General features: G+C 66.4%; 1 protein-coding gene across 17 annotated transcripts in view; it reads left to right on the plus strand.

Moving 5' to 3' along the window:
* Ncor2 (nuclear receptor corepressor 2) overlaps positions 1-23,428 on the plus strand; it is a 143,036-nt gene that overhangs the window by 93,001 nt on the left and 26,607 nt on the right. For all 17 annotated transcript variants that reach the window (XM_071616038.1, XM_071616071.1, XM_071616047.1 and 14 more), the window contains 5 exons: positions 827-889; positions 10,031-10,173; positions 15,146-15,293; positions 17,553-17,603; positions 18,254-18,866. In XM_071616038.1, the coding sequence (XP_071472139.1) occupies positions 827-889; positions 10,031-10,173; positions 15,146-15,293; positions 17,553-17,603; positions 18,254-18,866 (1,018 nt within the window). The remainder of the gene's footprint in view (positions 1-826; positions 890-10,030; positions 10,174-15,145; positions 15,294-17,552; positions 17,604-18,253; positions 18,867-23,428) is intronic.

Below are 23,428 nucleotides of genomic sequence, written 5' to 3' on the forward strand. Positions count from 1 at the left end.
TACCCCTGCTGGGACTGGTCTCCTCTGCCAGCCTTTGTGGGCCACCTTCTGTTGCTGAGTCCATGGAGCGGGTGGTCCCTCAGGGCAGCTAGGAGGGACGGCTGGGCTCACGTCTCGGGGAGCAAGGAGGGGCTCAGAAAAGGCCACAACAGATGAGCGGCCACCTCTGCCCCAGCCCAAGGCGAAGTGTGTCCCTTCTCAGTGACGCCAGGGGCCGGGCTTGTCCTGGGAGAACATGACCACTCTCCAGGACCAGAGTCCTTGACCTGGGGTGGTCATGCCTGTGGGGACCTTAGGTCCCAGCGGGAGCGGGCTGTGGGCATCCTGAGGCCGGGCCTGGGAACAGCAGAGCCCAGGAGCAGGGCACAGTCCAGCCCGAGTGCAAGCCGGGCCCTGGGAGCTGCCACCTAGGCCCACCCTGTTCCCCTGCCTCAGGCCATCCCCAGGAGCCACCCTGTTCAGGCAGAGTACAGGCAGGGATGGCCAGCATAGCCAAGGCCACTCCAGTTTTCCCACCTGTGAAGGGAGTGGTTTCAGTTGTCCCAGTGTGGCACGCTGAGTGGGGGCTGTGAGTGGAGGCTGTGAGTGGAGGTCTGTGGCTTGATTCAGCCCAGGTCTTGCCCTGTGTGTGGCTTGAGAGTCGGAAGCTGCAGCCGGTGCCGGCTGGGAAGGGCCACCTGAAATGCAGCTTCTCCAAGGGGGTCAGAGAAGGGAGGCGACCCTCAAGGCCCCTTCCCTCCCTGACTCAGAGGAGAGGGATTCTAGGCTTCGGGAAGCAGGGCAGGGCCTCCCAGGCACCTGCTGACCGCTTTGCCTTCCTCCACAGCTTCTATGGAGATGAACGAGAGCTCGCGCTGGACCGAGGAGGAGATGGAGACGGCCAAGAAAGGTGGGCTGCAGCCCTGGCACTTGGGGGGGGGCTTGGCGCCCGGCGCCCGTGGCCTGGCCCAGGGCCAGGGTGGGGGCTGCTGCCCCTCCGAGCCCCTCGTCGTCCAGAGAGAATGGGTCTGAGTGACTCCGTGTGACGTGGAGACCCAGCCAGGAGCACATGGCCAGCTGTGCCACGGGCAGCACTGCTTCTATTATCTCTGGACAGGGCAGTGCAGACCTGGGTGATCCAGGGGGTCAGAGCTTGCTGGAGGCCACCAGGGTCATGGGCCAGTTACATTTACAGGGCTTTTGGTCTCCATGGGCATGGCCAGCTCCAGTGCGGAGCTTGGGAGACCCCTCCTGGGCGCACAGGTGCTCCCATCTGGAAATATGTGCCAGGGCCAGATGTCCCTGATCCCAAGGGCGAGTCCTGGAGAGGACGGGGCCACCTACATGTCAGGGACAGGTGGGGAACGCCCACACTGAAGAGCTGGAAATGGAACTGAGATTTGGCATCGCCAGGGGGTTGTGGTGCAGATGCCATCCCAGCTTGCTGGTGACCTGCGATGTGCAGGGGATGGATCTAGGTCGTCCAGCTCTTGGGCCCAGTCCCCACCTGTGCAGCCCCCAGGGTAGGCTGGGTGGCAGGTGCTCACATCCCTGGTGCCGGTCCCATGGCCCGAGCCTGGCACTGAGTCCCACTCACAGGCTGTGGCCGGTCTCTGGGCTTTGACTTGTGCATCTGAGTGGGACTGGTGTCCGGGCTTCTGCCAGGGGGACGGGGGTCTGGGTGTAGGCGTCCAGGTGTCTGTGAATAGGAGAAGCGTGCCGGTGTCTGTGGGTAACGGGGTGTCCTGGTGTCCAGATATAGGTGTTCTGGTGTCTGGGTGTAGGTGTCCTTGTGTCTTGGTATAGGTGTCCTGGTGTCCTGGTGTCTGGGTGTAGGTATCCTGGTGTCCATGTCCTGGTGTCCATGTCCTGGTGTCCGGGTGTCTGTGGGTGACGGATGTCCAGGTGTAGGTGTCTGTGGGTGGGAGGGGTGTCCAGGCTGCTGGGCAGGTCTGTTGTCCTCCTTACTCCCTGCCCTTCCCCCTGCTCCCGGGTGCTGAGGTGGCTGGCAGTGCCCCATTCCCCACTTTGCCTGGTGGCTGTCATTTACCTGCCCCTGACCTGGAGGTGGCCCTGTCCCCGTCCCATATCATAAACAGGGACAGGAGCAGAGGCTAAGGGCTGCTCCGAGGCTTGGAGCTGGTGCTCGGGGATGGGCAGCCCTGGCCGCGGGCTCTTGTCCACAGGCTCTGCCAGGCCGGGGCTCTTGTCTGCAGGAGGTGCGGGTCTCGGCTCGCAGGTCAGCAGGTGGCCTCCTGGAGGGCTGGTGCCTGGGGGCGGCCTGGCTGCGGCTGTCTGGTCCCGCCCTCACCTAACACCTTGGCCCAGCTGCCGAGAGGCTGGGGCTGAAACTGCCCAGTGGGGCCACAGAGCTGAGAGGACCCTCCGGCCCCCACGCTCCTGGACCGCTGCCCTTCCCCTTGGGGGCCTTCTGGACACCGGCCCCTCTTCCCAGAGGTGGGCTCAGAGGAGAAACCCGGGACCCCTGGCCCTGCCCTGCGTCCTCTTGAGGATCGAGGCGCTGTCTGGGATGGCAGGGCTACTGTGTCGGTCTTTATGTCCACCTTGTGGCTCCCGTTGCACGTCCTGAGCAGGCCGGTCCTTTGCACTGAGTTCTGGTGGGGGACACGTGCTCGTGGTACTGTCTGGAATGAAGCCTGCGGTGGCTTTGAGCAAAGCCCTCCCCCAGTCCAGAGCCTTCTCTCTCCAGAGCAAGTCCCATGCCCATTAGCCGCCTGCACCGGCCACACCCCCGGGCTAATGGCTCTGGGCCCCTGGGACCCGCTGTTGAGAGCCTTGCTCCAGCCATGTCGAGGTCTTTGGTGTCCTCAGGTTCACTGCGAGGTGTCCGCGGGATGGGCCGCATGTGCTCATTCGACGGCTCCTCTGTGGGGGTGGGGGGCCGTCCCTGGCGGCTCCTGTGTTCTGGTGAAGGGCTCACAGCTACTGACCACAGGTGTGTCCTGGGATCTCCACCTGTTGGCCATGGGACTACCCCGGCTGCACGCGTGGGGGTCTCCACGTGGATGGCCCACGGCCTCTTGGGTCCTATGTGCACGTCTCTGTCCTCACCCACAGCCCACCGCCGTTGCCTGGACACCGGGAGGTGGCCGCCTTCTGGTTCCCAGGAGGGCAGACCTGGAGGCGGGAGGGTGGCGGGGATGAGTCACCGCGAGGCCTGGGTGCCCCGGCCGTCTCAAGGTTGGGTCTGCAGCCTGGTGAGCTCATCCCGGGTCCTGCCTGCAGAGATGCAGCGAGGGCCCTGGGTTCCTGAGCGCGGGGCCTGCTCAGTGACATTTATGATAAAGCTGGAGCGCCAGTGTGCCCAGCTGCCGGGAATCACAGCGATGTGCACGATCACGGCTGGGTGGCTGCTCACGGCCATCTGTTCCGAGTGGGGGTGGGGAGCCAGGTGCTGGCAGGGGTCCCTTCTCCACAGTGGGCATGTCCGGGAGCCCCGGCCTGGCCCTCAGAAACCCAGAGGGAGGAGAAGGACCCAAGAGCCAGCTGTACTCAAGGCAGATGGCATCCACATGGAGCCAGGGCACTGGGGTGGAAGCCAGTCCCCACCCGTCAGGGAGCCCAGGAGCCCAGCAGCCGTGTGTCCCCAGGTTTGGGACCACAGAGCTGGCCAAAGCATCTGGAAAGATTTCTAGCCTGGACTCAGGGTGAGCAGCAGGAGAAGAGTCTCAGCCCCCATACCTCCAGGCTGTGTGACCTCGGCCCAGTCAGCCGACCTTTCTGTGCCTGTTTCTTCATCTTGGCTGGGTGATCTCGAACTTACAGGAGGCCAGAAGTCCAAGATCAAGTGTCAGAGGGCCCATTCCTGCTGGAGCCCCAGAGGGGCCTGCCTTATCTCTCCACCCTTGGGGTGACCGCTTCCTGTGGCATGTGCCTCTTCTGGTGGTGTCTCCGCGTCTGGGTGCCTCCCTGTAGGGACGACCTTGTCTTGGCCACCTTGGCAGAAGCCCCTTACCTGAATTGGGCTCACAGGTTCTGGGTGGGCAGGATGGGGATGTGCCAGCCCAGCATGGCTACCCCAGGGCTGGGGTGCTAGCCTAGGAGCTGGGGCAGGGGTGCCTTAGGCGCACCGAGGTCCCCGCCACTCATGTCCTGGCCCGAGCCAAGTGCGCTCAGTCCTCTATATGCAGCAGGTGCTTGGGTGGCGTCCTTCTTGGGTCCGAGCTCCAGCTCTGCCCCTCTGGGTCTGGCCCTGACAGGGACCGCACCTTGGGGCAGCTGGGGCGAGCGCCTGCCCAGCAGGTGTTCGGGAACCGCTGAGGCGTCCAAGGCCAGGGAAGGCTCCCCAGGGAAGGCGCCAGGGCGGACCCCACAGCCCTAGGTAGCGCTGCCCGGATGCTGGGCGCTGGGGCTGGGGAGGCGCGTCTTCCCGCGGGCTTGGAGGTGGCTGCTAGGGGAGTTCCTTGACCTCTATCACAGCCGTGGAGTCCTGGGGTTGGGATTGGGACCAGGCCCTCTAAAGCATGGTTGGCCTGAGGACTGAGGACTCATCCAGTGCACTGTTACCAGGTAAGGAGAGAGGGAGGGTGGCCCAGCAGAGGGCCCGCCGTGTGCAGGTGAGGGCTGCGGAAGCCCGAGGAGGAGGTGCAAGGGCCACTGGTGGAGTTGGGCTGTTGTGAGAGCGTGGGAGGCCCTGGGGGCCATGGTCACTGGTGTGTACAGGAGGTTAGGGCCACCTGCCCTGGGCCCAGTGCCACGCTGGGTGGGAGGAGCTGGCCCCTGCTGCTGGGATGCAGGACTCTGGTTCCCCTGAGAAAGCCAGCCTGGCCCGGAGTGTGGCCCCGTGGTGCTAGAGGCCAGGCCAGCCCGCTGCTCCTCCTGTTGTGGAGGGTGGGGTGGGCCCGCCCCTGCCCTGCCCCTGCCCTGCCCCTGCCCTGCCCCTGCCCTGCCCCTGCCCTGCCCCTCCCTGGCCTCCAGGCAGTGGGAGGAGAGCCCGCTGGCCTCAGCCCTCCTGGGGGCTCTCATGGTGGACGGGAGCTTGCGGATAGCCCTGGACCCGAGTCCTGCCCGGCCACCAGCACTGGGTCAGAGGCTCATGCTGTCCCTGAGGACAGGCCCCGCCAGGCCGATCTCCCGTGGCCTGGGCAGCTGGGGCTCGTGCCGTGGCTCGCACGTGGGGGGCCAACGTGTCCATTCACACACAGGCCGACCGGCCTGGGGGGTGGGTGACCCAGGCCGATGGGCAGGGCTGGGGACCGAGGCACTGGGAGGGACCGATGCGGGTCAGCTGCTGGGCCGGAGCGTGTCAGCCTGGGCCACACCTGGGGACACTTGTCTGGGCTGAGGAGGAGTCGAGATCCTGCGGCCAGGCACCCTTGCTGTGCTGGGGTGGACGTGTCAGTGTCCAGGTCGGTCCCTCCGTGGCAGGGCCAGAGCTGTGCCCCTGTGCAGTGGTGACCGCATGCTGTGCGCCCTGGCCACTATGCTGTGATGCGGCAGAGCCCAAGCTGGGGCCTCGGAGGAGATGCCTAGCCCTGTGGCCTGGGTCCCCTGGGTCCCCTGGGTCCCCTGGGTCCCCTGGGTCCCCTGGGTCCCCTGGGTCCCTTTCACTGCCTCCTGTCCTTGGAAGGGCAGCCTGGGGTTCTCCAGGCAGAGCCAGCGAGGTGGGGCCAGGAGGCCTCTTTGCATTTTAATGATTGTGTCCTTCCTGATGTCCTGGAAGGGGGTGGCCTTGGGGACCCTGAGGCCAGAGAGGAGGGGGCAGGGCTCAGGCAGGCCAGAGGGGAGGTGGGCGGTAGGATGGGGTGTGGACCTCAGGACTAGCAGAGGTGGGCCTGGGCCTGTTCTGGGTCCCAGGGGCTCTGTCCTGGCTGGTGCTGCTGCCCCCCCCCCCCCAGGTGGGGGTCTCCTCTAAGGCAGGGCTGCTGGGCCAGGGGTTTTGTTTTGCAGATGAGCTTCTCAGGCAGGCGGGAGTGGGGTGGGGGTGGGGGTGGGGCCGTGCCCCTTCTGCCCTGCTGCCCCTCGGGGCTGGACTCTGGGGAGAGCCCTGGACTAGGGTCTGCGCTGGTTTCCAGGGGAGGCGGCTGGCCCCGGGGACACAGTGGGAGGGCCAGGTGGGGTTCCAGGCAGGACTGTGCAGGTCCCATTGGCCCAGGTTTGGGGAGGACCCAAGTAGGACTGTTGCAGGAGCATCAAGCCCTGGGGACCGCCTCACCGGGGTGGGCAGCGGTAGAGATTCTTGGAAGTCAGCTGGTCCCAGGCCCTAGGTGGGAGAGGAAGCTGTCCCTGTGGCCGGCCACCGCCCCCCCCTACCGCTGTGGACCCCTGCAGAGGGGCTCCCCTCACCCGCACCCCGCCCCCTCACCTTCTCTTCAGGCGGCTGGACTCGGGCCCCTGCTCACTTCCTGTCTGGGTGATTTCACTTCCTAGTTCCCAACTCTTCAAAGTGAAACTCCTTCCTTAGAAATTAGAAGTGGAGCTGGGGAATCCAGACCGCAGGGCCAGCTCGGCGTGCCGCGGGGAGGAGTGGCTTCTACAGCGGGACCCTCCTGGTGCCCTGCCAGCCTAACTTCCCAGGCGAGGAGCAGAGGGCCCCCGGGGCATCAGCTGCCCCAGGCTCAGGCTCGGGTGCCTGGCACCTTGTAGTTCTTTGCCTAGTGCCTCCTGTGCGCCCGATGCCCCCGGGGTAGACGAACAGCCACCGTGAGCATGGAACAGAAGAGCCCATTTCAGGGGGGAGAGATGCCACCAAGATACTACAACTGAGGGGGCCGTCCCCCTCGGTTCTGAGAGAATGCCGGTCCCCACCTCCAGCAGGTGTGAATGTCCCGGGACTGCTGGTAGTGCCCTGAGCCAAAGCCAAGGCCGGTGCCTGTCCTGCCTGTCCTGGGCCCTGGAGGCCTCTGGCGGCCCTCCCCAAAGTCTCCGGTCCTCATGGGAAGAATGACACGGTGGTGGCCTCCCAAGCCGAGCCCTCTGCTGCGTGGTGTGGATGGTGTGGCTCAGCAGGATGGGCCTGGTCCCACTGGGACCTGCTGCTTGCCTCTGCCTGGCGCGGGCGGGTACAGGGCAGCCCCGGGGACCCTCTGCCCTGGCTTCTGTGGCAGGGTGGCACGGCTGAGGCGAGGGAGCAGGGCAGGTCGATGACCGAGGCACAGAGGTGGCGCTGACCTGGATCTCACTCCAAAGTTCAGCTCAGTTGCCGTTCAGCCTCCCGGAGCCACCTGGGGCTCTTCAGCAGGTGTCCCCGTGCATGGGCTGACCCGGTCCTCCAGGTCTCAGAGGACTGGACAGGCAGCTGTGGCCCTAGACCCTTGGGCAGCAGGGCCCATAGGGGACCCTAGACCTGCCCCACCCCAAACAGCTAGAGGCTCCTCAAACCCCGAGCTTCCTCCTGGAACACAAAGCCATCCCCTGCCCACTGGTTGCCCCCTTCGGAGGGCCTGAGTGGCCCAGTAGCAGGGCAGGTGGGGGGCAGACAGCAGGTGGAACTGGCAGGGGAGGGGCAGCAGGAGAAGCGAGTGCTCCCAGTCTGCAGGGGAGAGCGCTGCCTCTCTGGAGCCCTGTCTGTTCTCACCGTGGCTGACGCCAGGACGGGGAGAGGAGGGGCCGTGCCAAGTGGGCCCGCCCCTCCTGGGCCTGGACCTCTGCCACGCACCCCCGCCTGCCCGCCGCCCGCCCGCCAGCCTTGTCTGGAGGTCACATTCAGTCCTGACGCGGCTCGCTGGGTCAGGCAGCAGGAGGAGCAGAGGGAGCAGGCAGCAGGCTGCTCAGGGTGGAGGTTTTCTCCAGCTTGGGTGTCGGGGACTTCTGACTAGTGTCCCTGGCTGTGTCCTCCCGGGGCATGTGGGTGCCTAGAGGAGCAGTGGACACTGCACCCTGGTGACGCCTGGCACAGGGGCGCCCTGCACGCACAAGTGACGGCACCTTGCCCCCCTCCCCCGCAGAGAAGGCGCTCTCAGCTCCTCACTGTCGGAGGTGGCCGCTCCCTGGGAGCCCTGGGCCACCAGGCGCTGGGCTGAGCTGCTGCCGCCCGCCCTCTGAGCGGCCTCCGCCCGCCCACCCCTCCCCTCCTGGCCGCTGAGGCTGAGCCGTGAGGAGCAGAGCAGCCGCAGCTCCGTGGCCGCCAGCTCCCAGCCCCGCTCCCTGGAGCATCCTCCCAGCCGGATGTTTCCGGAAAACTTGGCCGAGGGGGAGACGCGGATAAGAGGATGTGAGTGAGTGGCCCCGGGGAGGGGCAGGGAACTGCGGGTGCCCGGGGACAAGGACCTTGATGAGGCTCTCAGGAGAGGGCAGCTGGGCAGCTGGGGGTGGCAGGAGGACATGGAGCCTCGTCCAGCGGGGACCCCTGGAGGGAGGGGCTCCTGGGTCTGCAGGGAGGGCTGGCGGCTGTTGCCAGGCATGCTCTGCGGGTGTCCCCAGGTACTCGGGCTGGCTCTGTGGCGGGAGCCTGAGGCGCTGCCCTCTGTGCTTGGACATCAGCTGGGGCCCCAAGCAAGCCCCGGGAAGTCCATGCCCCAGAGGCCCTGGCCAGTCCTCCCCACAGAGGCACAGGGGCGCAGGCCCGTCCAGGGTCTGGGGCACCAGGTCTCAGGGAGGCAGCCCCTGGTGCCCCCACGCATTGGTGGAGTGCGTGGAGCAGCTCCGGCCACCTCCTTGTTCATTTGTGGAGTTTAGAAATGTCAGCCTCCCTGGGGTCTCCCCGCCCACTGGCCCATCCCTGGAGGCCCAGATGGGAGACCTGCCCCCACCCCCCGGTTCCAGGCCCACGGTCCTCCTTGGCCGGCCTGTTTGCCTGGACTCCGGCTCCGGCTGGGAAATATAAATAAACGCAAGTCCGTCCGCTGGTTCTGGGGCCGCAGCTGCTGCTGGCGCGGGCAGCAGGAAAGGTCAGGGGCTGAGTTACACTTGATCCCACGCCCCGGCCCCCCCGCCTGTCCTTGAGGAACCCTGAGGAGCTGGTGTGGGCCACGTGGCTGCTGTGGCCGCTGCAGGCAAGCAGGTGGCCTGTCCAGCGCCACCCCCACCCACAGGCCCAGAGGCCAGCAGAGCAGGAAGCGGGCCCCACACCTCCTCTGCCCTGTGGCCTGTGCCGTGAGCTTGGTGAGGTGGCTGACCCCCTGAGCCCCAGCTCTCCGTCCTGGGGGTGGGAACATGGCCACAGCCTGGACAGGAAGCAGGGGACTCACCAAGTCCCTGGAGGGCTTGGTCACAGAAGGCCCACTCGGCCCCCAGGGGTGGTCGGTTGGGTTTGTGCTGCCGCCGTGTGGAGCGCGGCGGTTGCGGGCCAGACGGGCTCAGGCCTGAAGGAATGATCGGGTGGGAGGTGGAGGGAACCCTGGCCCCGCCCCTGAAGGGCAGCTTGAATGACTGGAGCCAGGCGGCCTAAAGATTGCCTGCAGGGTCTCCTGTCATAGTCCTGACCCGTGTGGCCCTGGGGCTCAGAGACCCCCTTCCATCTCGTCAGCCCTGGGAAGGCGGCCAGCCTTAGCTGCAGGGCCGCTTGGGCCAGGGCGGTCACCCTGCTGGCGTCGGAGCAGGAACACGGGTTGGGCAGGTGGGCGGCCAGGCCTCTGAGTGCAGATTCCGTGTTTCTGCTGAGGTTGAGGTTGGTAGCCTCCAGGGCAGGAGGGGCAGGTGCAGCGGTGGCCCAAACTAGGGAGAGCAGGGACTGCTGTGGCGGGGGTTGGTCTGCAGGTTCCTGGGCCTTCCTCACACCAGGTGGTCTGGGAGGCTGGGGGACGCTCTGGGCAGTAGGCGCCTGCGGGCAGATCCACTCCCGCTGCTGACCAAGCCAGGTGGGCCTCGTGGCCAGTGGGCCTCTGGGTGACCCCTTAGCCTGGGTGCATCCCGGCCCTCGCCCTCCCCTTCCCGCTCGCCCGTGGTGTGGCCGGAAGGCAGTCCCGTCTCCCGGGGCCTCGGCAGCTGTGGGGAGTTCCGCTGGGTCACCCAGCCCGCCTGGCCCGCAGGCAGCTGGGGCGGGGGGGCAGCCCCCAGATCCTGAAGGGGGCCCCTGGCCCTATGCCCTCCGCTGTCACCCTGTTCCTTGAGCCCAGGCTGTCCCCAGCCTCACCCACGCCTCTGCCTGCAGGTCTCCTGGAACATGGCCGGAACTGGTCGGCCATCGCCCGGATGGTGGGCTCCAAGACGGTGTCGCAGTGTAAGAACTTTTACTTCAACTACAAGAAGCGGCAGAACCTGGACGAGATCCTGCAGCAGCACAAGCTGAAGATGGTGAGTACGCGGCCAGGGGCGGCCCTCGCCTGCCCACGGGCTGCTCCCAGCCTGGTCCCAGCTCGCTCCCAGCAAGGGAAGGAGCCACACGGGTCTGCGCTGACTCAGCCAGGAAACCGCGGCCTCAGAGCCTCGAAAGAAGGCCCAGGAGCCCATCAGTGGCCGCTGCCCTCGGTCAGTGCCTCAGTGGGAGGGAGCTGGGCTGGGGGCCTCGAGGGCTGGAGGCCCAGCCCTCCTGTGGGCTCAGGTGGCCTCCCAGGGCCCAGACTCCCTGAACAACTGTTTCTGGGAGTTGAGGACCATGTGGGGAGGCCCCGTTGTCTGCCCCTCCTCCTGCCCACTCCCTCCCTCTTCATCTCCCTTGGATACATTTGATGAGCATTTTCACGATTTTAAAGCTGGGAACAAGCTCAGCCAGGCTGCCGGCCAATAAGTTGGGGTGTGAGCCCCAGGTGAGAAGCACTCCCCACCCGCCTCCCCGCGGATCTGCTGTGGCTCTGAAGGCTGGAAAGGCGCCCCCCACCTGGCTGGACTGAGGTGGTGCAGCACATTCTGGGCAGCTGGTGTGCTAAGTGCAACCTGCTGAGGCCCAGAGAGGGTGCGCAGGTCACACAGCACATGGAGGCCGGCCCGGCGTAGCATCACCCATTAGAACTGTCCTCAAGCCCCACTGAGAATTTGAGAGCCCCATTCCAGCCCTCCTGGGGGGTTCTTTCTGAACCACGTGTGCTGTTGGCTCCAGGCCAAGGGGAAGCCGTCCCATGTCCCTGGCACTCCACTCAGGCAGGGCTCCCTGCCCTTGCCCTCCAGATGGGGTCTTAAGTGGTGCCTCGGGAGTGGGCTTCGGACAGGGCCCCTCGTCTCCTGGGTCCGCAGGGACTTCAGGGCAGACGGCTGATGGGGCGGGGCGTGACCTGGCCATGTCTGTGTACCAGGTCAGGAGTTGGAGGTGGTCAGCACAGGACAGCACAGGACAGCCCAGGGGAGAGGGTGGCCTGGAGCCCCTCCTGGAAGCAGCGTCCTCCTGCCCCCGCCCATTCTCCTGTCCTCCCTCCTCGCGTCCCGGCCTCCACAGCTCCTGCCTGCCCCGCCTCGGGGCTCCAGAACCCTGCCACTGGGCTGTCCCCGGCCTGGCCTCCCCCTCCAGCCCTCCTCAGCGGCCTCCCCTTCATCCCCATGGACCCCTGGACCTGGGGACTTGGGGTCCAGGGCCTGAGGCTCCCTCGGGTGAGTGCCCGCCTGCCTGTCTTGCGCTGCGAGCCCTGGGCTGGCCTCAGTCTCTTCCTGTGAGGTGCTGCCCTCAGGGGCGCTGCTGCCCTCGGCTCGGGTGGGGAGGACCCGGTCCGTCCCCAGGAGGCGCTCCGGGTGACTGCCCGCTTCCATCTCCTCCTGTTCCGTGGCCACGAGGGTGTGGGTGGACAGATGGCAGGAACTCCAGGCCCAGAAGGCCCAGGCACGGGCCCTGCTGCTCAGGGTCTCTGTGGCCTCCACCAGGTGACTTACCCTCTCTGTGCCTCTGCCTCTCCACCTGTGACGGGGACCACGCAGCACCTGCCTCCCGGGCTGTGAAACAGCAGCTTTGGGTTAACGCCTGTGGGTACTGGAGGGGGCCGGCAGGTCACTAGCGCCCTGCCCTAGTGACGTCTGCAGGGGTGCTACGTGGAGCCGTGCACATGCCGTGACAGCCGGCGTGTGGTCTGGAGGCCCGTGGCTCGGGTGCGTGGCCTCACTCTGGGCCTCAGTTCCTGTCTGAGAGACGGGAGGAGAGGACCCAGGGCACTGGGTAAGCACGGTTCATGCCATGGACCCCTCCTGAGCGCCTGCTGTATGCCACAGAAGCGACAGCAGGTCTCCTAGGGACAGGCGCTTGGTGGGGTTTTCCTACTGGGCGTGGGGAGCCATTGATGATTCTTGAGCTGAGCAGCAGCCCACCCAGGGCTGGACTGAAGGTGGACTGTCCCAGAGCTGGATCAGAAAGGGCCCTCTGTGTCCCCCTCTTGGAATGTGCAGGATGTTGGGCCCATCACCTCCGGCCTGTGGAGGAGGCGTGGCCAAGGGGAACCCTGTCCTGACAGGACCGTGACTTGGGAGTGTGGGAGGGTCCTCTCACCCAGCTGGCCTTGAAGGAGCCTGGTGAACAGGGGAATCAGAGGCACAGAGTTGAGGGAGGCCCAGAGCCCGCAGTTCTGTCCCGACTGGCGGCCCTTGGGCCGGGTGACTGCCCTGTGGCCCCTCAGACGCCCCTGAAATCAGCACCCCTGCCCCTGCACCCTCTAGCCCTGGGGAAGAGGCAGGTCCCCGGGTGGCTCGTCACCCTCGGCCAGCAGGGAGTCGGTGGGCACCCCCACCTGGCCCCAGGCCTGGCCTGGACGTGGCCGCCACAGGGTCAGCAGGAAGCAGGGCTGGGAGGGCAGCAGGCGTGTGGCTCCTATGTCCGGAGAGGCTGCCCTCCCCTCCCCATGGCCGAAGGTTGCCCTCTTCTCCCGTCTGGGTCCAGGCCCCAGGGCTCAGCTTCCAGGACTCCCAGGCCCGGCCAGGCCTCGCCTGTGGTCTGTCATGGGCTGCACAGACCAGGTCCAGGCAGAGGCGGTATGAACTGACCTCACCTGGGAGCTGTGTGGTGTCGGGCAGGTGTCTTTGCTTCTCTGAGTCGCGTCCTCATCTGTTGGCCGTTGCGGTTGCCTGTTCTGTCCAGGCGCTGTCCCTGGTATGGAAGGAAGGGAGCTGAAGACAAGCCGTGCCGTGTCCTGGGGGAGAAGTAGCCCTAGAGACCAGAGCACAGGGGTCCTCTCAGGATGTGTGGAGGTGGGGGATGGGTGGACAATGACAGGTTTGGGATGGGGCGGCCACTCAGTGTGACAGGGAGGGCCTCTGAGGCCTGTTAGGGTAGGGAGACGTGAGCCCTGTGGCTGTCTGGGAACGGCCGTGCCAAGGCCCTCGCCCAGGCCCTTCCAGGTGGGCACGTCATGCGTCCAGCAGTGCCCGGGGGTGGGAGAGGTGGTGGGGACTGGACACAGTTGGGCTGGAGGGTTGGAAGTGGGACACCAGCTCTGCGAGGACTGTGGGTCCAGCGAGTTGGCACCTGGGATGTGCCTGCTGCACACAGTAGGCGCCGCCTGGGGTGCAGAGGTGGTGGCAGGCCGCCCGCCACCCCTGTGCTGTCCCACCTCAGGAAGCTGCGGTGCTGCCGCAGGAGGGCCACCCAGCCCAGCCTCTGGGGCCCTCAGGGCGTCCACTTAACCACCTGTGTCCAGGGCTCAGTGACCTCCCTAGAGAGGGTCTTTTGTCTCCAGGACACTGTACCGGCCCGGTGAACCGTTCCTGCCAGGCCGCGGCGTGCCCTGTGCCCACGCTGCCTGGGCAGCGGTCGCCCACATCACCCAGCGCATCGCAGCGCGTGCCCGAGTCCCTGTCGGCTAGAAATAGAATGGGGAAGCGGGGGGGGGGGGACCCGGGGCCTCGCCACCACAGAACTGCAGGCCACGACTCTTGTGCCTCCGGGCTCGCGCCAGGAGCCCTCCCAGGAAGGGCTCGGGGAGGGAGGGCTGAGGCTGCACTGGGGGCCTGCGTGGGCAGCAGAGCTGGGCATCCCTGTAATGGGGCTGTGGACGTTGGGCAGGGTGGGGCTGTGGCCCTCTGGCCAAGCGTTGGTGACGGAAACTCTGACTAAACGGCAGGCAAACGCTTCCCCTTCCCTCTGGCCCTCCCAGTGGCCACACTGGGACCTTGTCCACTCAGGAAGGGGACAAGACAGGAGGGGTCCCACCCCAGGCTGCAGCTGTCCCCGGGGACATCTGGAGCCCGACCCCTGCTTCCCTGAGTTCTGCCTGCAGCCTGGCCGGGCGTCAGCTCCGGGGGCAGGTGCTGCCTTTCTGCGTAGGGTGGTCTTGGGCATTTCGTAGCTTCTGTCCTCTTTCCCGGAGACCCCGGAGTGCTCAGGCTGCGTCCCTCCTGTCATTGCAGGCTGGGGACACAGGCCGCTCCCTGCAGTCCCTGGCCCCTGGCCCCCAGGCCCTCTCCACACATGCCCCGAGCTGATGGCTGCCTGGAAGCTAGTGAGTCACAGGGCAGGTGCCTCCTGGGCTCGGCCTGGCTTGGTGAGGGGAGATGTCCCTCTGGGAGAGGAACAAGGACAGGAGCTGTCCCCAAGCATGCCAGGAGGGTGAGGGCTTGGCTCCGTGTGAGGGAGGAGGCGGGGGGGGGGGGGCATGGAGCGTGGTACGGCCAGCGGGAGGCTTCACCACATGTGCTTCTTTCTGTTCCTCGAATGCGCCCATATGTGGCACCACAAGGCCTTTGCATGTGCAGTGCCCTCCCCAGGCTGCTCTCTCAGAACTGTTCCCGGCCAGTTCTCTCTCCACTCAGGTCTTGATTCTTGTGCCAGCTCCCCGCAGTTTCCCTCCCTGACCGTCCTCTCCCAAGCAGCCCTCGGGCCCACACCCTGTGCCCCATTCCTGAGTGGGTGAGGACCTAGAGGACACAGCCCTGACCCTCCCAGGGCCCTGCCGGCACCTGCGTCTTCCGGGGGTTTTGTGGCTTTTCCCGACCAGCCTGAGGGCAGCGGCCTTGCCTGCCTCACGCCCTGTGTCCCGCGGCCCCTTTGCAGGCCTGTAGGCCACAGGGGCTGAGACCAGGCCCTCCCGTGCTAGCCTGGCCTGGGCCAGCTGCCCACCGACCAGTGGGCCCACAGGGAGCCCCGGGGCTGTGGTCTCTGCGCTGCGGGTCCTCCAGGTCCTCACCCACTCAGGAAGGGCAGTGTGGCTGGGGCCGTGCCGGGGTGTGCCGAGGACATGGTGGACGAATGAAGCCCTGGTAGAAATAGCCCCTGGCATGTGGCCCTGAGTGGAAGGTGGGGGAGGTGGCCCTGCTCCTATCCCTTGCAAAAAAAAGCTGCAGCCAGGTCCTAGGCCTGGGGAGGCCCCGGGCGGCCAGCCCTGGCTGTGGCCCTGAGCCCTGCTGTCCGGTGCCCCAGGAGAAGGAGAGGAATGCCCGGAGGAAGAAGAAGAAAGCCCCGGCCGCGGCCAGCGAGGAGGCGGCCTTCCCGCCCGTGGTGGAGGACGAGGAGATGGAGGCCTCGGGCGTCAGCGGGAACGAGGAGGAGATGGCTGAGGAGGCTGAAGGTGAGCTGGCGCGGCAGCCCAGGGCAGTGGCCGTGACAGCTCCTCCGTGCCTATACCTGGTGACGTCCCCCGGGCCAGCAGAGGACACCCCGCACTCGGGACCCTGCTACCTGCCACCTGTCCGGTGCTACCTGCCACCTGTCCCGTGCCACCTCTTGGCAGTGGATTTACTTTCTGAGGTGGTTTCTGGGGGGAGCTGGGTCTAGTCAGCGGCTTTAGTGGACACGGATCCTGGAGCTGCGCTGCCTACGCCTCTGTCTATTCCCGAGTCCAGACTCGAGTGGGCAATGATGGCGCCGCTTCCTGCCGTGGGACCGAGGTGCAGGCAGCTCAGGGCCCCAGGTCACACCTGCACCCAGCCAGCTGTCCAAGTGGAGTCCTCACGGGCTTGGCAGGGAGCATAGGGACAGAGTAAGGTGACAGTGTAGGCCACCAGGCAACCTTTGGCACTCAGAAGGTGGGATTTGGTCACAGGAGATTGTCACACCCCCTCAGTGGCAGAGATGGGCCCTATAAGACGCGCTCTGGCTCCTGGTGTCTGTAGACCCTGACACCTGACCCCATGCCCCCAGTGACAGCCTTGTCCACCGCGACCCCCACCCTGCCCCCTTTTTCCCTGTCGGAGCTGATGGCAGCCCTGTCCCCACCCGCCCCTAGAGCACCTCTGAGGACCTGCTGCTTAGCCGGGCCCCCTGCCCAGTCCCCTGGCCACAGCACCCCGCCAGCCCTCAGAGCCCTGCTCCTCCTGCCACCTGTCGGGGGCTCCCTGTTGCTCTCTGTCCCCATGTTTAGTCTCCCGGGCTCCAGGAGCCTGGGGACGGAAGGCGCCAGCGCGGCCTCAGGTGGGCTGCACTCTGCCCCAGGTGTCCGCTTCCGGGTGGAACAGGGTCATCAGGTCCTCCGGCTGCTTGGGTCCAAGTCTGGGGCGGGGCGGGGACAGGTCTGGCTGCCTCCCTGCTGTGGGTCGCTCCCCAGGGCAGCCAGGAGCGCCAGGCCCTCGGGGCATCCTCCTCCTCTGTCCCCTCCTGCTGTCCCTGTGGGCAGGCTGGGCTGGTGGAGGGGAGCCAGGCCCCGCCGTGTCGGCCAGGAGCTGGGGTGGCAGGCCTCCAGCTGCAGAGCTCACGTGGGGTCGGGGCAGGACCCGTCTGCCAGGGTTGAGGCTCCTGTGTCACCTCGGAGCCCCCACAGCTGCAGCCTGGCACCCAGCTGGTCAGGGCTGAGGAGGGCCGGGTGGGGGCCGGGCTGCCCCGCAGAGTCTCCCAGAAGACCCAGCCAGCACCAGCAGCACTGTGCAGCCCTGGCGGGGTGGGGGCTCCCCCAGGACCTGTGCTGTGCTCCCTGCCAGGCAGTCTTGAGCTGGTCCCCCCTTGTCACACAGCCTGGAGGAGGAGGTGGCTCATCCTGGGTATGGATGAGGAGGCCGAGGCTCTCCCCAGGCAGCAGTGCCCCTGGACACTTGCTAGAGGTGCTGGTTCTCAGCCCCTCGCTGCACCTGCTGGATGCTCGCTGTGCTGTCCCCTTTGAGGGCCTCTGGTGAAGGCCTCTTCAGACCAACGGGGAACAAACTACGATTCAGAGGGTTAGACGCTGGTCTATGGGGCATGGTCAACTCCTGTGCTCTGTTGTCCCACTGTGAAGGGGAGTCACCACACAGGGAAGGAAGTCCAGTGGTCAGGGACACTGGCTGCCAGGTTCAACACCCTGTGTCCTTGCTTTGTGGCCTTGAGCAACTCGCTCAGCCACTCTGTGCCCCAGTCTCCTCATCTTGATGGAGGGCTCGCCGTCCTTCCTGGGGGCTGTCAAGCTCAGTTGTCATGTGTGACAGGCTTTGCATGCAGCTTAGCGTGGTCGCGCGTCTATGTCAACTGGTGTCATTTCTGGAAGGGGAGGTGGCCCTTCTCTAGGCCCTGGAGGGAGGAGAGAAGCAGGAAGTGCCGAGGGACAGTGGGGGACAGAGGGGGCTGAAGGGAGATTGCTTGTGGACCCTAGCAGTCCCTGCAGGCCTGTCCCTCCAAACCCCACCCTGGGGTCCTGGGAACCTGGACCCATGGAAGGCCTCTCAGAGGGGCCAGACCTTGCTGCCCATCCTGTGTGGCCCTGTTACTGCCCGGCCATGGACAGGCCTGGACCTGCCTGCCTGGGGTTGCTGCAGGTCCTGTAGCTGCTGGTGACTAGCACCGCGGGGGACATGTTGGTCATGGGTCAGGGCTGTGGGGCGCGGTGGGCACCTGGCTTCTGACCGTCTTGACTTCCTTCCAGCTGTCCACGCCTCTGGGAACGAGGTGCCCAGAGGGGAATGCAGTGGCCCAGGTAGGAATGTGGCGGGCTGGCCCCACGGGGCAGGGCTCAGGTGGGAGGGAGGCCCGTAATCACCTGTCCTCTGCAGGAGGCCCCCTGGGACCCCACTGTGCCTGGGAGCGCTGCTGTTGTGGGCCGCCACCCCGAGCCCCTGCCTGCCCCTGTTCCCTGCTGTCCCCTGTTCCCTGCTGTCCCCGGCCTGCTCCTGCCCATCCTGCCTGGGGAGGAACCTTCCCACCTTCCCTGGATTGGCCCTGGGGACCCGCCTGGCCTGCTCTCCTGACCTGCTTGGCTACAGAAAATGGGGGATGTTGAGACCCAAAGATGGGGTGGTGGTGTCCAGTCCCCAGCCTTCTCTGCCCTTGTGGTGTCCCCACCACCTCCTCATGCACCTGATCCCTGCACGTTGCCAGGTGTTGGTGGGTGCCTGGTGGCTGTGGTCCTCCGCAGGCAGTCCCCTGCACTGCCCCTTGCTGGCTTGTCCACCTGTGGGCCAGGCGCTGTTCTCGAGAGGTGCCCCTGTCCCTCCCCCTCCCAGGGTGCCAGCCAGTGGGGGCAGAGCCACACTGGGGCTCGGGTGGGGCCTGGAGGCCTTTCAGAACCGGGCCTGACTCCTGGCCCCAGGCCCAGTCCCCCTGCTCATCCCTCTCTATTCCGTGTAGCTGCCGTCAACAACAGCTCTGACACGGAGAGCATCCCCTCCCCCCGCACCGAGGCCACCAAGGATGCCGGGCAGAGTGGGCCCCAGCCCCCGCCGGCCCTGGGTGCTGCTGGGACCCCCGCTGAGCCGCCCACCCCTCCGCCTGAGGACGCCCCGGCCCCTGCCCAGCCCACCCCAGCTGCAGATGCCAGTGGCCCCCCCACGCCCCCACCTGCTCCCGCGTCACCTGCGGAGCCCCCTCCTGCGGCCCCCAAGGAGGAGAAGGAGGAGGAGGCCACCGTGGCACCCCCAGCAGAAGAGGGGAAGGAACAGAAGCCCCCCGTGGCTGAGGAGCCTGAGGGGGACGCGGGGAAGATGGAAGAGTCTGTCTCAGTCCCCGAGGAGCCTGTGCAGGGTGACTGCAAGGAGGAGGCCGAGGAGGAAGACCCGGACAAGGCCAGGGCTGGGGAGGCCAGCACGGAGGCCGCACCCGAGGGGCCTCTCAAGGTGGAGAAGAAGGAGGGCGGGAGCCGCAGAACCCCTGCCAAGGCCTCGGGCGCCCCCCAGGACAGTGACTCCAGTGCCACCTGCAGTGCCGACGAGGTGGACGAGCCCGAGGGAGGGGACAAGAGCCGGTGAGTAGCCCGGGCGGCCCCCTTGAAGGCTTCCGAGCTCCGTGGGCTCAGGCCAGCCCTGCCTGTCCCCAGCACCTGTGGCCATGGAGGGAGGGGTGTGGGCTCGAGTGGGACCTGGAAAGCAAGAGCCCTGGGGGCTGCGGGGAGCAGGTGGGAGGAGCCCTGCGGTCACCTGTCCTCTGCAGGAGGCCCCCTGGGACCCTCCTGTGCCTAGGGAGCACTGCTGTGCCCAGGTGTGCACAGGACCTGCTACTCTGACAGCCCTGCAGGAGGGTCCCCCTGCCCCACCCGCCCTGGTGGCCGCCCACAGCCCTCAGCTGGGCAGCACCTCACAAGGTCACGGGCGCAGGTACCGGGGTGATCACCTGAGCATCTGGGGGACCCCCTGCTGCCCTGCTCTTGGTGGCAATGGCAGGTACAGAGGCCTGGAAGCTGCCTGACTCATTTAGGGCAGTGGGAGGACTCCAGGTGCCCGAGAGCCTGGGCCATGGTCTGCCCTCTGCAGCTGGCCAGCTGCCGTGCATGGAGCTGAGTGGATCAGGCAGGATGGTCGGGATCTGGTGTCCTGGGGTGGTGACGGACCACCACAGTTGGTAGCCACCAGGGTGGGGAAAGCGCGGGTTCAGGAGAGTGGGGCCACTCAGCTCCCCAGCCTGGGCTCTGGGTGCAGCAGGTGGGGGTGTCCCCGAGGGGTGCCCTGCAACTGGGCAACTGGAGGGACCCACACTAGCCAGGGACGCGCCTTGGCAGTGGGTCTTCCTGTCGTGGCGCACTTGCTCTGAGGGCCCCTGCCCTGGCCGACACGGAGGACCTAGCCCTCCAGTGCAGGTGCTGACACCCGGGGCCGTCCACCCGCTCAGGGCCATGGGGCGCTGGAGGGAGAGCCGGGAGGCCGCGGCTTCTGGACGGCCGGGAACCATGTCCAGCGAGGCAGGCGGGTCATTGTGTTTTGACTAAAAACAGTGCGGACTGTTTTCTCTTCTGGAGTCTCGGAAAAGTTCCGGGCAGCGCAAGGGAGGAAACGCTGACCTCAAGGTCCATGCAGGGCCTTTGCACTGCGTGATTCACCCTGGGCGTGGTGCGGGGGGGGGGGGGGGGGCTGGGCCCATTGGTACAGAGATCCTTGCAGCGCCTAGGGCCCCTGCATTCCTCAAAAGGAGGTGACTCTGTTGTCTCTGCCTCCTGCGCCTGGTCCCTGGGGCCCCGACAGATGGGAACCTCACCGCGCACGTGCGCCCATGGCCTGACCGTAGCCCTTGGCTGGGCAAAGACCTGGCTGGCAGGTTTTTGAGGGCACCAAGTTCTTGTGCCTCTTGCCCGACGGGCGTGGCTTGGAAAACAGTGCTCAGGGCAGGGCGGGTCCCCTGGAGGGCGGAGGCCAGGGCCTGAGCTGGGGAGCAGGCAGGGGGACTGCTGTGCGCCCAGCTCCGCTGGCTGTGAGTTCAGAGCCTTGGAAACAAGTCCTGCTCCCAGGAAGAGCGCTGAGCTGTGGGCAGTCTGCTGATAAGTGGCCTTCTAGAGGCTGTGTCTGGGGTCCACGTGGCCTTCCCAGGCTGGACAGCTGGAGGTTGCATCCCAGCAGCCCTTGGGCCTGGTGCCCCTTGGGGTGCTCTCCCACCCCATCCTCGGACAGGCCTGCCTGGGACGTGCCCTTCCCTCCTGCAGTGGGATCTGGAAGCCATCCCCCTTCCTGCCTCATGGCCAGTGTTCAGCCCCCAGGGAACAGGAGCCCTGGGCTGGGAGTCAAGACACCTGGCTTGTCACACCCTGTGTGACCGGACTAGTCCCCGCCCTGGGGCCTGTCTTGTCCTCTTGGCGGATGGCTCTGGACTTGGGCCAGCCTGCGGCCTCTTCCTGGCTGGCAGCCCGCCATCCCTTCTCCGCCAGCTGTGACCACGCAGGGCCAGGCGGGCGCCGGAGGACGCAGGCAAGATGCGTCAGAGCAGGCCCCGCAGCCAGGGCCTCCCCGGGAGAGCCCAGGCTGGTGGGCCCCCGGCAAGCCCAGGCCCTGGCCGCCTGCCCGCGGCCGCCCTCACTCCCACCAGCAGGCCCAGCCCAGCGAGCTTTGCGCCCTGGATGGACGCAGTATGCATCTCGCATGGCCCCTAGACCCTGTCTGGTGACTGAGGGAAACCATCCACCTCCCTCCACGTTCTGCAGGGTGACCGTGCCTGGGAGTCTCTTAGTGGACACCAGAGGTGGTGGCTTTGCTTGCGGAGCCCAAGGCTGCCTGCCTTGCTGGTCATCTCCCCAGAGAAGGGGCCTGAACAGCTTTGTGGAGAGCTTGGCAAGGTCCCTTTCTTTGGTTTGGCCATCTGTACAGTGGGCAAGACTGTCCCCATGTGTTGGCTCGCCGTCAGCCTGAGTTACTGACCAGCAGGGCAGCACGAGAGCACCCTGCAGAGACCGGCCCCGGGACCCCAGAGGGCGCCCCAAGAGGGGGATGCTCGCGGCCGCTCCAGCAGGCCCCTGGGGTGAGGATGAGTTGTGGCAGCAGTTCTTCAGGCAGGGACTGGACACCAGCGCGTGCCAGGCCCAGGGTTGCTGGGAAAGGGCCAGGGTCTCCCTGATTTCACAGCAGCCACACAAGCGGCGGGAGTGCAAGGAGACGCGGTTGCTATGGGGGACACGGGTGGAGAGAGGAGTGGCTGTTGGAAGGCCTCTCCTAGGAGGGGACCTTCGCAGACAGTCAGAGCCTTAGTGTGGGGAGAGCCAGCCGGACAGGAGGGACAACCTGCAAAGGCCCTGTGGCTTCATGAGCTCATGTTCAGTAGGTGGGGCGGAGGAGAGGCGAGTGCAGGGAGGACCCAGGGTGGAGTCGGGGAGGAAAGCCAGGGACCCTCCTTGGGGCCCAGGAAGCGGGCAGTTGCAAGAGCTGCCACTGCAGATGCCACTCACAGGCCAGCGGTAGTGCCCTCTCAGTCCCAGGATGACTGGTGGCAAGGGCGATCCAGCCCAGTGATGATGGGATCTGAGCCAGCCCCAGGAGGATAGGGATGCACCAGCCCTATGCAGTGCTCCTCACCCGTGAGCCCTGACCCCTGTTGCCCTGGCCTTCCACAGTGGTCCCCAGCCCTCCTCAGGCATCTGGCCTCCCTCCTGCAGGGTGGCCCTGCCACCTCTCCTCTCCTGTGGGCACCCCAAGACGCTGAGGCATGCTTGGCTCGGAGGAATTTGCAGGGGGAGCCTCCACTGCAGCGGAGGGCTGAGGGGCAGCACCCATTGGTCACGTGCTCCAAGCCAGCCCCCGGGGCCCTGGCCCCCCCAGCCCCCAGGGAGGAGACTAAAAGCACCATCTTCCAAGAGGAAAAAGAGGAGAGTGGAAGGACTTGGGTCTGAGCACGGGGAGGGCTGTAAGCCCTGGCCTCTGCCGGCCTCCGCTGGGCTCCCCTCTCTCCTCCCCTCCTCCCCTGCTCCCCTCCTCCCCCTCCTCCCCCTCCTCCCCATCCTCCTCCCCTCCCCCCTCCCTTCCTCCCTCCTCCCTCCCCCCCTCCCCAGGGGCCTTGTCCTCAGACTCCCCACAGCTTTGAACCCAGACTCTGGGTTGGATTCTGCCCTCTCTGCCCGAGAGGTCTGGCTGGGGTCAGGAGGCCTCTGGGAGTCTGTAGTGCTGTCCCCTGAGCCCAGTTCCTTCCAGTCCCCACCTCACTGTGGGGTGGGGCTCAGAAAGAGGGCTCTGGGTCTCCCAGTGTCCCCAGGAGGGCCTGCTGACAGGTTGGAGAGGCAGCCCCTCCCACCCCGGAAAGCAGAGGCCCTTGGAGGAGACCTGCCTCCCTGCCTGGGGACAGACCGGGGTGGGACCCTGAGACCTGCGGGGAGTCAGAGTTTCAGCTCTGAGGTTCACACTGTGGGTTTCCTGCTGTGAGCCACTTTCCCATCTGCAGAGGAAAGAAGCTGCTCCGCGGGGCCCTTGGCTCCTTGTGTGACAGCCTCGCAGAGACAGGCCACACACTCCGTCCAGTGGTCTCTAGCGCAGCCGCCACCACTGAGGAATGGCGTCGTCACCATCCAGTGTTCTCCCAGCCTTGAGCAGCCCCTGGCTGCTCCCTGTGCCAGGGTTGGCCTGCCGGGCACCTCATGGGCACGCAGTCCCAGCCTGGGGCTCTGCCATCCGGGAGGCTTGCCCACACTGTGGCAGGCACCACCTCCTGGTCCTTCCTAGGCCCCGCAGTGCCCCACATGGCCCGTCTTGTCCTTGTGCTCAGTCTTAGTGGACATTCGGGCTCCGGTGTTTTGTTCTCTGCTGTTCTTCGTGAGGCTGGTGGGGCCGCGGGGGTGCTGGCAAGGGCCCTGCTGCTGGGCGCCCTCCGTCTCTGCTCTCTGGCTACCCCGTTGGGAGGGCAGCTGCGGCAGCAGTGGGTGCTTTTGTGTGGACACTATGCGCATGCCTGGAGCGCACACCTGGAGATGGTGTTGCTGGGTCATAGGGACACCTAGGGTTAGGCCTTCGAGGAGCCACCAAACTGCCTTCTGAGCAGCTAGGGAGTTGAGGTGACCAGTGCCAGCCAGTTTCAAGGCAGGAGGGTAAATGAGCCGCCCGGCAGTGTGGACATTTGGGGGGC

This window comes from Marmota flaviventris, chromosome 1 (genome assembly GCF_047511675.1).
Source record: "Marmota flaviventris isolate mMarFla1 chromosome 1, mMarFla1.hap1, whole genome shotgun sequence".
NCBI classification, from domain to species: Eukaryota; Metazoa; Chordata; class Mammalia; order Rodentia; family Sciuridae; genus Marmota; species Marmota flaviventris.